The sequence below is a fragment of the Tyto alba genome, unplaced genomic scaffold, assembly GCF_018691265.1.
Source record: "Tyto alba isolate M040663 unplaced genomic scaffold, T.alba_DEE_v4.0 Super-Scaffold_14, whole genome shotgun sequence".
In the NCBI taxonomy this organism is placed as follows: Eukaryota; Metazoa; Chordata; class Aves; order Strigiformes; family Tytonidae; genus Tyto; species Tyto alba.
In genome coordinates, this window is record NW_024881276.1 from 2,620,794 (window position 1) to 2,632,981 (window position 12,188).

The 12,188-nt window shown below is 41.2% G+C and overlaps 1 protein-coding gene across 4 annotated transcripts in view; it reads left to right on the forward strand.

Moving 5' to 3' along the window:
- JADE3 (jade family PHD finger 3) overlaps positions 1-12,188 on the forward strand; it is a 66,866-nt gene that overhangs the window by 40,693 nt on the left and 13,985 nt on the right. For all 4 annotated transcript variants that reach the window (XM_042788875.1, XM_032982483.2, XM_032982485.2 and 1 more), the window contains 3 exons: positions 4,898-5,055; positions 6,956-7,146; positions 9,382-9,593. In XM_042788875.1, the coding sequence (XP_042644809.1) occupies positions 4,898-5,055; positions 6,956-7,146; positions 9,382-9,593 (561 nt within the window). The remainder of the gene's footprint in view (positions 1-4,897; positions 5,056-6,955; positions 7,147-9,381; positions 9,594-12,188) is intronic.

Sequence of the window (12,188 nt, forward strand, 5' to 3'; positions counted from 1 at the left end):
ATTATAATTTGGCTTTTGTTCTATTATTTGCGAGGTGATTTTAGGTGTAAACTGCTGCTTTATTTAGCGTGTTCAAATTTGGATGAGGGTGTTTTACTTGAGAGCTACAATAGTAGCTTTAATGCTTATGGGAATAAAAAAGTTACTAGGTTGTTTCAAAGGTGAATTAAAAATATTATTTGACCCCAAACATGATGAGAAACTCTTGCGTGATTTACATTACACTTTACAGAGGGTGGCCACTGTAGTTTGAGTGTTTGGCACCTGGAATTTCAGAGTTGGCCTTTGAGATAGGTTGTGAAGGAGACCAAAAATCCAGGAAAATACTGACTGTTTCAGCTTTCTCTTGTTAGTGGCCCTTGTTCTACACCGTCTTCTGTAGAAGATTTCTGAGAGTATACTCTTGCAGGGGGACAGGACAGGGCAGGGCAGGGCAGGAGTTCCCTCCTGCCTTTTAAAAATCATGACTCCGTGTTTCTGGAGCAGTGGGTCTTCTGAATCCTGGAGCTGTGGACACAAGGAACGGAAACACGTGTTGCTGACTCGCCCAAGGCTCTGCAGGGTGCAGGGGAAGCCTTAGGACTGAAGCAGGTAGATGCAATCCGTCAGAAATCCCACTTTGATCGTAATATCAGAGCAGTTAACCCATAATTTACTTAAACCTTTGAGGTGTGATTCCCAGTTGTAGCCTAGATGGCTGTGACAAGCGGCTTACCCTTGTTGGGGATTTGTAAGCAGGTGGTCAAGGTGCCTGAAAGCTCGGAGAGTGTCACAAGAAGAAATGTCAGTTTTCTTTCAGTTCTTAAGAGATGACGCAATCCATTTGTTTTCCCTCACACATGCATCTGGGCAAGACAAGGTGAATGAGCAGTGTCATCAGTCAGCTTCAGTAGTAGCTTGCAGAAGGGTATTGGAACAGGTATTTGACTTGACTTTGCTTTTTTTTTTTTTTTTTTTTTTTTTTTTTTTTTAAATGTGGTTTTAGGTTTTCAATGGTCATGAACAAAAGGTGCCTGACAGTCTGCAGATCCGATGTTTACATTGTTCAGCGAAGATGGGGTTTGTTAGAAGGCTGTTGTATTGTCAAGACCCACTCTGTCTTCGATGCTAATATTTCACTGTAATTCTCTATAGCATTACTTGTATCCTCCCTGCTATCTTTAGTGGATAAGGATACTTCACACAAAATAGTATTCTTTGTTTCACAGGCTTGATTTATTCAGAAAGCACAGGAGGGTCCTGTGAAGAAGATTATATATTGAATTTTCATAGAGTGCTTCCGGAAAGAGTTTGGGTTAAAGTCACGGACAGCTTTTGGTGAAGCATTTATAAAGGGTTTCTAAGAAGTTAATTTTCCTTGGACATATTCTTCTAACATCATTTCCAAATAGGACTCAGAAGTCAGAAAAACAAATAAAACATATGGACCATATCTTTCCTTCCGCAGCTCCATGATATCGTTGTTGCTTGGTGTGTTAGTGCTGGGGGGAGCAGAGCACTGTTCTTTCTGGAGAATTTTTGTAGAATTTAGCTTTTAAAGGCTTTGGAGACAGCAGTGCATCTCTGCAGAGGTGACTAGGAAGTTCTCATTGCCTCAGCAAATCCAGGCAGACTTCTACTGCAGAGCAGAAAGGAAATCTTGACCAAAGAACAAGGTCTCATCTTCTAGATTTAAGCTCCAGCTCTAAAGCATGAAATAATTATAAGAGTTTCTCAACAAAATTATTATTAGTAGTAGTACGTAAGCAAACACATTTTTCATTGATGTCATTCACTCGAAGTGCTACACCCTTTCCAGCTGAAACTAAAAATTCCTGGCAGCAAAATGAAATGGTGAGTTCAGACCAAAGCGGTTTTGCATGGTAAGCAGGGCTGAAACACATTTCTTCTTCCATGCTTTCGATTGCTGAAAAGATTTTATTTTTTTTATTTTTTTTAAAATCCTACCGTCACACAGTAATTTCTATGAATGCTTACAGCAGGGGGGAGTTTCCCATCTCTCTGTGTCCGGACCTGGCGCCGCTAGCTGCGGTCGGTTGTAGCTCAGCTCTGCGAGGCCCTTCGCTACCGTGGTCAAGCCACGCAGTGCTAGCCGAGTCTACTCTTGAGGAGTGACGTGTCCGGATGGGAATGTCCTATTAGCCTGGACCTGGCATGCTTATTTTTCAGGTTTTCTCAATATGTATGATATTACAGCTGATGCTGAAATAAAGTTGAAGGGTTGTGTTTTAGGTATGGGAAGCAATAGTACTGCTTTTGGGTGACTGGATGGTGACCGCTGCACTTCATGGGCTAACTGCGAAGTGAAGGTGATGCTTGCCAAAGTGAGGGTATGTGCTGTGGAGTGCTAGCCGTTGCTTTGTGGATACAGCTAGGAAGAGGAGCTGTGTTGTTTTTCAAGTAAGTGTCCAAAAAGAAACAACCACAAGGAAAAGCTGGCTGTCTAGATCCTGAAGGTGTGTCTGCTCCTCCTGGAGTTGGCATTGTTCATAACCTTGAGGCTGACTGCTGAAGTGAAACTCACTTGATTTGTCAGAAAATTCTCTTTGGGTCCCCTGGGTGTTTTGGTTTACTTCCACAACGAAGGAAATACAGAGTGAGTGTTCCCATACCTTGTCCTCTGAGAGTATTTTGCTGTTGGAAGACTCTGCTTGGCCAGACGTGAAGAAATGAAGAATGATGAGAGCTAGAGATTGTAACCATTCCAAGCATCTGCAGGAAATACTCAATTACACTGTTATCAGAAGTATGAATAGCAATTCTTACAAAGTCTTGGACAACTTTTGGGCTTCCTTAAGGTTTCAATGGTTACATCTTTAACCTTCAGTGGTACCTCTATTGTGAATTTTAGAAAGCTGAAGCAGAGAACTGAACGTTGCAGTGTGGTGATGGTGTGGTCAGTACTGTACAACAGTCAAAAAAACCCAACAAAAAAGCCCATGCTTCAGGGGATTTGTGCTCTAAAAATAGAGATGATACAGTTCACATACATAATGGATGATCAGAAGATGAATTTGCTGCTAAGCAATGTAGTTAGAATACTGATGCCTTTAATAGCATTTTTCATCTAGTGTTTAAAAAATAGTGAGCTTGATACGAAGCATTCTGCTTCTATATTCTGTCAGTGGCTTAAAAGGTAGTTTGTAAAGCACTCGCCTCAGATAAGGTTTGAGGAATGTCTTTTCTGATAATTAAACCAGTCATTGCACTTCTCATTTACTGGGTTATTTTTCCCTTCTGCAGTTCTTTGGAATTGTGCCATGTTAGTGTTTCTCGTAATCCTGGTTTTGTACCTGTAAGACAGGAACTGAAAATGCCTTTTAAAACGTAAAATGATTTATGCCACTTATTTTTGGTGTGTACACGTACTGCTTAGGAAAAATAGATGCTTGCAGTCTTAATGCTCCCACTCTTGTCATTGAGATTTTTATACAGGCCTGTTAGGTACCAGAGGAGTTTTACACAGAAGACAGCAGTGAACAGTCAGGTCTGAACCAAAGCAGATAACACATCAGTAGCAAGTAAGAGAAGCTTGAGTCTGTGGCTCTGAGTCCCCTCGGTCAGCTTGCTCTCCCGGCAGCCCACGTGAGATGCGGTTGTAGGACATAATGAAGTAACACTGATGTTCCAGGTCACCGGCAGCCTATTTCAATACCTGTTTTCAGCACAGAGCCTTTTAAAATAATGTTTACTTAATGGTTTCCAAGAACAGCTGAGAATTTTTGCAGTAGGCATAACCGGTCTGGTGCTGTCAAATTGAAAAGGGTACACGAAGATACTTGGCTCTGAGATATTTTATTACTCTTCTGGCTATAAAACTGAATTAGTAAGAAGAGAGTTCAACCTGCCACAGCTTATTGCAGGGATATTTTCCGTTTCATTTTATTGCCCTTTGAGAATTTGATTTCTCGTTACGATAATACAGTTAATTAGATGTGATGTCTCCCTAACACCAAGCCACAGTCACTCTTTTGCTTGTATGAATGTTAAACTGGTGCAGTGTAGCAGCAGAGAAAAAAAAAAAAAAAAAAAAAAAGAAACAAAAAACACCACAAAGGATGCGTATGCCCTTTACTTAAATTTTTTGCACCTGTATTTGACAGACATTGGCATTAAGTAAGCTTTGAGATGACTGATAATCATGTTTGCATGCTCATAAAAACTTAATCTTCTTGAGCCAAGAGGTGAATGCTATGGCTGGAGGCCTGTCACCAGCGGGTTTGCTTTGTTTCACGATGGTGCCATCTCTCACCCTATAGGTTTCCTAAAAGCTGCTGAGTCCTGATTGTGTCTCTGTGCCTGCGTTGCTGGGGTTCAGGCACAGAGCAGCACAGCTCTCGTGTTTCATTCAGCAAAGGCAGCTGCTCAGCTTTGATCCCGGAGATGCCGACCAGTGAAACTTCAAGTGTTTTTAATAAATGAGCAAGTGCCTATACATCAGGTTCGCCATGACAACTGCTCGTAGCCCATGATGAGCATGACAGTTTAAATTAGCTAAACTGAGTGAAAGAAAAGGATATGCTACTTTGTATCTAAGTTGGGGTAAAGCCTACAGGCTGGCGAGTAAAATAAGCTGAGAAGTGATAAGATGTGGAGTCTTAAATCAGATGCTGGCCCCCTTTCCTCTCTCCCTGGTCGCCTGTAACAGCCTTCTTCCTTCTGATTAGCCTTTGGGCAGCAGCGTGGTTTTGAGTTAGCGTAAACTTCTTGTCATACTGCACCTGAGACACTGAGAGTTAATAATCCAGGTAATTCCAAATTGCCTTGTTTGTGTGTTGGTACTCTAAAAAAAAAATTGTCAAGGTATAGGCATTGTTTTGGTGTAGATTAAGAAAAATAACTAGTACTTCCTTTAGTGCAGCACTCTCAAGCCACTCTTCCGTGGTGTTTCTTGCAGGTGTTCCGCAAGGATCTCATTAGTGCCATGAAACTACCAGATTCTCACCATGTCAACCCTGATGAATATTATATCTTTGCGGACACGTGGAAGCAGGAATGGGAGAAAGGGGTTCAAGTTCCAGCCAGTCCAGAAACTATTCCACAGCCTTCTCTCAGGTAATGAAGATCAGATGCAGATCACGTGCACAAAAGGTCAATTTAGAGAAGATGGTCTCTCAGAAATAGGTTGTCGAAATGCAGTCAGCTTTTCTATGGTATTATATTTAAATCTCCAATGCAGCATCCTTCAGGCATGTTCTTAAACCAAACAAGTATCAATCTGGAAAAACATTTCTGTGGCACTTCAGTACAGATCTGGTTCTGTCTGTACACTATTATAGCATCTACATTGTGAGTTTAGGAAGGGAATCTGTTTTCCTGAGTGACATGGTGCTGTGGATTCAAAACGGTTTTCTCATTTGAGGATGGTGAGTCTCATAAATTAAAAATAAGCCCACGTTTTACACGTTACTTGAAAGGCTTCCCTATAAAGCATGATGATATAGAGCAGTAGGCATACAGTGGTTATTGATACCTGATAAAATTACTCACTTGTTCATATAATTTAACTTTGGTTATTGTTGATAAAGCTTTAACCCTTTCTGCCGCCTCTCACCATAAATAGCTGCTTAACGTTATAGAAGTTCAGTGATCTCAATTTCAGGAGATAGATAAATAACCTTTTGTTCTCTCACACTGTGCTTAGACTAGGAAAACATAACACTAGTCCTGCAACCCTTCCTGGTGGAAACAGAGTGTGTTTCAACATAGAAACGTTATTGCCAGTGTGGTCTTTGAGACGAAGATAAATGAATTGTCCAGTGAAAGCGCTGATGCCAGCATAATTTAATTTCCACGGGGGTTATTGTCAGTACCAAGTTATTAAAAATAAATATATTGCATCTCATACCAGCAGTATTACATTAGAGGAAAAAATTGCTATAGATTTGGCTGGACCAGAGAAGACAAAAGCTCACAAGGGAACAAGAGGAAAAAATGAGCAAGGTGAAGGGGGGAGGACAAATGGCAGAAGAACAGTGTTTGTGCTAACATTGGCAACCCACATTGTCCAGTAAGAATTATATGGGATACTGCTTGACGGCTGCCCACTCCCTCTTTACTCCTCTGGCCTTATTTCCCACAGCTTTTCTTTTCTCCTTGTCCTGTGGAGGGTTAGCTCCAGAAAGCATGCAGAGCTGCTCACGCGTGGCACTGTTCCATTCAGTATCTCCCTGGCTTCCTTTCACATGCAGGGCCTCTTGCATTGAATTCAGAGAAAGATTAACTTTATCTAGCTAAGGTCAGTCTTTCCATTCCCATAGGCTAGTTTACTAATCAAACGCGGAGCTTTATCTCTTAAAATAATTGAAAGATTGAAAACACCAGTATTTTTCTCCCTTGCTCCCTGGATGATTTTTAGCTGTTTTTTCCACTTTACATTTTTGCTTGGCATCAGAATCGTTCTTACATAACAAAAATAATACATTTGTAATGTGAATAAAGTGCCATTTACAAAATAAGGATAGACTGTTTATCTCAAATGGAGATCAAGCATTTCTCCCCCCCGACACAACACACTGCAGTAGAATAAATTAAGCTTTCGTGAAAAAGCTGGTATTTTCAAGAAATCAGTTGGCAAGATTTCCTTCTGTCATTTATGAAGAATATAGAACAAAGATTGTAGGGGTGTTTGTGCATAATACTTTCTGTGGGTTTCAAAAACACTTGCATCATCGCACTAGTAGCATTTGTTAAATTGAAAATTGTATGCACAGGCTTTACATTTTAAAAAGGATTCTGTATACGTAGCAGACCTTAGCACATTTTGTGTGAAGAAATTACATTTACAGAATCCTATCTCCCTAGCCTGGCTACACTTACCGGCGAGTTTAAAATCTGTGAAACACGAGGTTTCTTTGCGTTTACAGCAAATATTTCATGTCTTTCAGGGATGGGTCTTAAAGAAATAGAGTTACAGCTTTTTTTTTTTTTTTTTTTTTTTTAACTTTCACTCTAGGGTTGTAGCAGAAAAGGTGAAAGAAGTACTGTATACACGACCCAGGAAATACATCCACTGTTCCAGCCAAGAGCCCACAGAACCAGGTTACATCAACATTTTGGAACTGGCAGAATCTGTGTGTCGCTATGACTTGGATGACATGGACATCTTTTGGCTTCAGGAGCTAAACGAGGAGCTTACAGAAATGGGTAATTTCACAACACGTTCTGATTTTAAAGGCAGCAGTTAATTTCTGCTGTTTGAGTTGTAGTCTGGTGTGTGAAATCTCTTAAAGATCACTGAATGAGAATTGAATGGAAATGCTAAGAAGAACAGGAGGTAAAAATGCTTAAAATAATGACTTGTTCGATCTGTTAATGTTTTATGTTGTACCTGTTGTCCCTAAACACTTCTTCACATCCAAAATCATGTGCAACTTCTGCAGAGTAAGGCAGGAGAGAAGCCCCCCACCAGGTGGGATTAATTTTAGGACTTCAAAAGTTAAAGATTTTATGTAGGAAAAGCAGATGTTTCCATTTCTTAAACTTGAACGTATTACTGCTACAAATACAGAGTTCTGAGGAGCTTGCATGCTGGGTGCTTAACAGAGTAATTAAGTTTCACACGTGTTAGCCTATTTAAAATCAGCTCAGTAAACTCTCTTTTTTCCATCCAGGCTGTGGGTATAGAGGGCTGTGAGGGGGAGTGAGCTACGGAAAATAATAATGAAATTACCACTGGAGTAACAGACTTGTGGTGGAATTGCCCGCGTGACTGGCATTCTTCCATGGATGTTTGCAGGTCCTTTAGGAAGGGCGGGTGGGCAAAAGAGGGAGATATTTGGCATCTCCTGGATTTGGTGTTCACAAACAAGGAAGAACCTGGAGGGACGTGGTAAATGATGACAGCATTGGGTGTAGTAGCTGTGAAATAGTGGTGCCTGAGACCCTGAGGGGAGTGAGGAAAGGAAGGCTACTGCCTTCTGGTCCTGGAGTCGAGGGGAGCAGGTTTCTACTTACTTGGGTAACTGGTATGTGGGATCTGGAACTGCTGAAGAGACCTAGCAGGACTTCAAGGACAGTGTCCTCCAAGCACAAGAAAGATCCATCCAGACATTCAGGAAAACAAATAGATGTGTCAGGAGACCAGCTTGGTGAAGGAGGGAACCCATAACTGAGCTCCAGTGCCGGAAGATGTATGTAAGAGGTAGAAGGAAGGACAAGCTTCCCAGGCATACAGGGATGTTGTTAGCAAAAGCTGTTAGCTGTTCTGGGGGGCAGATCTCCATCCGCTTCAAGACCTGACTCTTGGCATGTCTCTTGAGCAACAACCTTGACTAGATTCACTCTTGATTGCTTGGAGCCAGGGACTGGGCTGGAGCTGTCTGAAGGTCCCTTCCCACCTGCATAATTCTGTAACTCTTTCGAATTCAGGGAGTGAGAAAACATCTGGGCATCAGAGAGAGCAGTTTAATAGCAGAAGGCACTTTGTACCAGCAGTTATTTATCTCTTCCATCTCCCTGTTTATCATTTGCAACAGCGAATCAAAATGAGTAGCCATATTCTTGTGCATAGTCTAGCAGTTAAAATGTTAGCTGCTGAGATGAATGTTACATGAATATCCTGGCCTTTAAAGGTCTGAGTAAATAGTGAACTATGGGCAGCAGCACCGTTTTTGACTGAGGATTTTAAGATGATGCAGTTTGGAGATTTCCTGGGTTTCTTCAGCTTGCAGCTTCAGGACGTATGCTGCTTGGGACCAGGCTCATGGGCAGATCCTTTTCAGGTGGTTCTGCTTATGCAAAGCTTGATTAGTGGTAAGTGTATATAGCGTGTGTAGTGTTCAGGTGAACAGATTGTATGGATTTTCAGTAGTATATGTAGCTACTATTTTATTTTTAAAAAGCCTAGCAAAACAACAAAAACACTTCTAATAACTTTTCATACTGATCACTCAAGTAGTGTACTGAATGGTGGTGTCAACTTCTGTATTATTGTAAGATCTAAAGTGTTCTTGATAGGTTTTGTTTCCTAGAGAGTTACTCTTCAGAAGAACATTGTGTATGATTTTGGATGTCATTCGTGTTTCTTAAAGTGATGGAGGTGGAGGAACAGTTGTATGGGAGCAGGTAGCAGTTACAGGAACCGCTGTCTGTCTTTTATGAAATAGTGTTTTCTTCAAGGGTCAGTTTTATGTTTTATGTACAACTTAAACTTTTGCTCCAGTAGTAGTTCTACTTGCATTTATAAAATAATGCTACAATTAGCCAGTGAGTGAGAAAGGTTTTCTATTTTTATTTTATTTTTAGTATACGTGATAGGAGAGAAGACACTATGTCTACCGCTTTAGTTGCTAGAAGTTGTCCTTCTGTCTTCCTGCATCTCTGACTTGGTCAGAGGCACCTGACTGTTCTCTAATTTCCCTTCCCTATTCTGTGTTGCAGGATGTGGGCCCCTGGATGAAAACACAATGGAAAAGACAATTGAAGTGCTGGAACGGCACTGTCATGAGAACATGAATCACGCTATTGAGACTGAAGAAGGATTGGGTATTGAATATGATGAAGATGTCATCTGTGACGTGTGCCGGTCCCCTGACAGTGAAGATGGGAATGACATGGTGTTTTGTGACAAGTGTAATATCTGTGTTCATCAGGTTAGTGCCTGCAGAAATGCTGACACCGTCCTGGGCTCTTAGTTTACCTTGGGAAGTCTGGAATTTGAGCTGATACTAAATATTAATCGGAGGGCGCTGTGATTTTCTAGGTGTGAAGGGTGTTGCAGTACTAAGTTGAATTTTTGTACCCTGACAGTTACAGTAGATTAAGTGACCAGGCATCGTAAGTACGTGGACACCTATGTTCTACTGGGAACACGAAATGTGTTCTTGGGGCTTGCAAGTACTTCCTCTGTGACTGTAAGCAATTTTTCCCCTCTCACTAAACCTGCTTGTTAAGATAAACAGGGCAGGAAATGCTGGCTTGCCCGTTTGTGGGGAATCTAAAGATGATTTGTTTCAGAGCTGGGGTTTTTCCTCCTTGACTGATTAGTTAACTGGACAGACAAGGGCTGTCCTAGTTTAGACATCTGAAACCGCGTGTACACGCTTTAACAGACTGATCTTTTTTAGAAGGCATAACCACCTGCAGTAACCATGCTCTCGGTCTGAATGTTGTTCACGTTTACAGTGTTTCAGATGTAGCCAAGACTTTACACCGACTGAGCTCAGCGTAGGCAGGCAGGGGGTATCCTTACAATCAAAAAAGGGGTAAGAATCCTGTGGTTGCTGTGCGTCCTGTTCTGGAAGGGGGTTTTGCTATTTTTTTTTTTTTTTTATTAAATATATTTTTGTACTGACTACAAGTAATACTCGGCAAACATATCTGGCTGAAAAAGGACCTGTCACCTCCCTGCTTGCAGTGGGCTGGCTTCCAGCCCAACTGCTTTCCTGATCTGATTCACTGCACGAAGCAGCCCCGTGAGCCTGAGTGCCAGTAACGTAGCCAGTGACAGGAATACAGCCGGTAGCTGGGCTGCCTCCTTCAGCCCCTGCTTGTGCCTCTTCAAAACTAATGATGAATTTGCAGTCAGAGGCTCCCGGTTGCCTGCTGACATCTGAGCTTGAGCTGATGGCCTGCTGCCTCCTTGCTCCTGACCCTACCCCAGGCTACATCTGCCCGAAACGCACTCGGGAGCGTGTCTGGGCTAGACCTAATCCTAACAACAACAACAACAACAAATAATTTGATTTTTTTTTTTTAATCTGGATCAGCTCTGGTTCACCAAGTAGCCCCAGGTCTGTTAGTCATCACACAGTTTGGAGGTGGGGGTGAGGAGGAGTGTGAGAAATTTCCTCCTTCATGGTGCCCTCTTGTGCTGGCTCAAACACATTGTGAAATTACTGGTTTAGTAGTCTAGGCCTCCGCCACTTATTAGTTGGATTAAATTAGAAAATAGTTTCAGTCCATTTCCAATTCCCTAAATGTGATCTTAGGTGTAATGCCACTTCCGCTTCAGTAATAGAAAGAATGCTGGTGGGAATGTGCCACATAAGAGGAAAAAAAAAAAAAAATCACTTCTAAAATTTAGATTACAGCTCCCCCTGTTGGGTTTTTACAGCAGTCATCACATCAAGATAGCATTTAGGGTAGGCAGTCTTGCGGAATTTAATTCAGGAAAGTGCCCCTATCTACAAGCCTGACATAAATGTGCAGTGTTTTCTGATATCACTTCGTATTAATACTGAGATCTTATAATCAGAAGGCTGGGAAGGCAAGTGTGGGAATTTTATACTAGATTTGAATCGGAAAGATGTTACAGCTGCTGATCCTGTTCTCTCGAGACTTTTAGTGTTACTGATCCCAGAGACAGTGTTAGGAGTGGTGGGTTTTCCTCTGAAAGCCACCCTTTTGATAAAACTTTTATTTGGAGCAGCTGAGTGGAATTAGACCTTGGTGACAGACAGTGGATTCAGGTACAGTCCATTTAATACGCGTGTACGTGTGTACAGCAGGACATGTCTAGGTGCACATGCAGTTAGCCATTAAGAGCCACAAGGAATTTGAATCAGAAAGCAGACTGATTTTTTTCTTTACTTTTTCCTTTCTGTGTTTAATTCTGAAACCTAGCAAAACTTAAGGAATGTCTCCTTCTCCAAGGGGTTAAGTGCAATACTCAGGAAATATCCATAAACTCCAGCACCTCATAATTTCAGTACATGCCATAATTTTTGTTACAATATTATATAAATATTTAAAGTAACAAACAAGTCACAGAACTGTAACCACAAAGGTAATTTAATGTTGTAGGAAACAGTCATCAGTCAAACAGCTCATATCCCTTTGCATCTAAATAGAATGATGATAGAGTATAAAGTTATTGGCGGTAGGAAATTGTGATTTTAAAAAGGATGAGTTGCAGCAGCCAATTTAAAGAAATGTCTACATTTTTTGCTTCAGCAATTTAAAAGTCACTAAAAGCAAAGATGGAAGTTCTTAACATCAGTGGTGAAGTGCAGTTACAATGGGTATGTTTTACACTATAAACAAATAATGTCAGCACGTTTTAAAAAGAAACTGGCATAAAAAGTCTGCTTTAGAAACTGTTTATCGAGCTCTTGACTCATTTTCAGGTAAGGAACTTAGAGAAGGATTAAGGGAAAGCCAAACCATGCCTTTACTATTTGAAAGCTTTGCTCCGAATTAATATTAATGCTCACGTGTGAAATCATTTCAGCACAATGATCTCAATG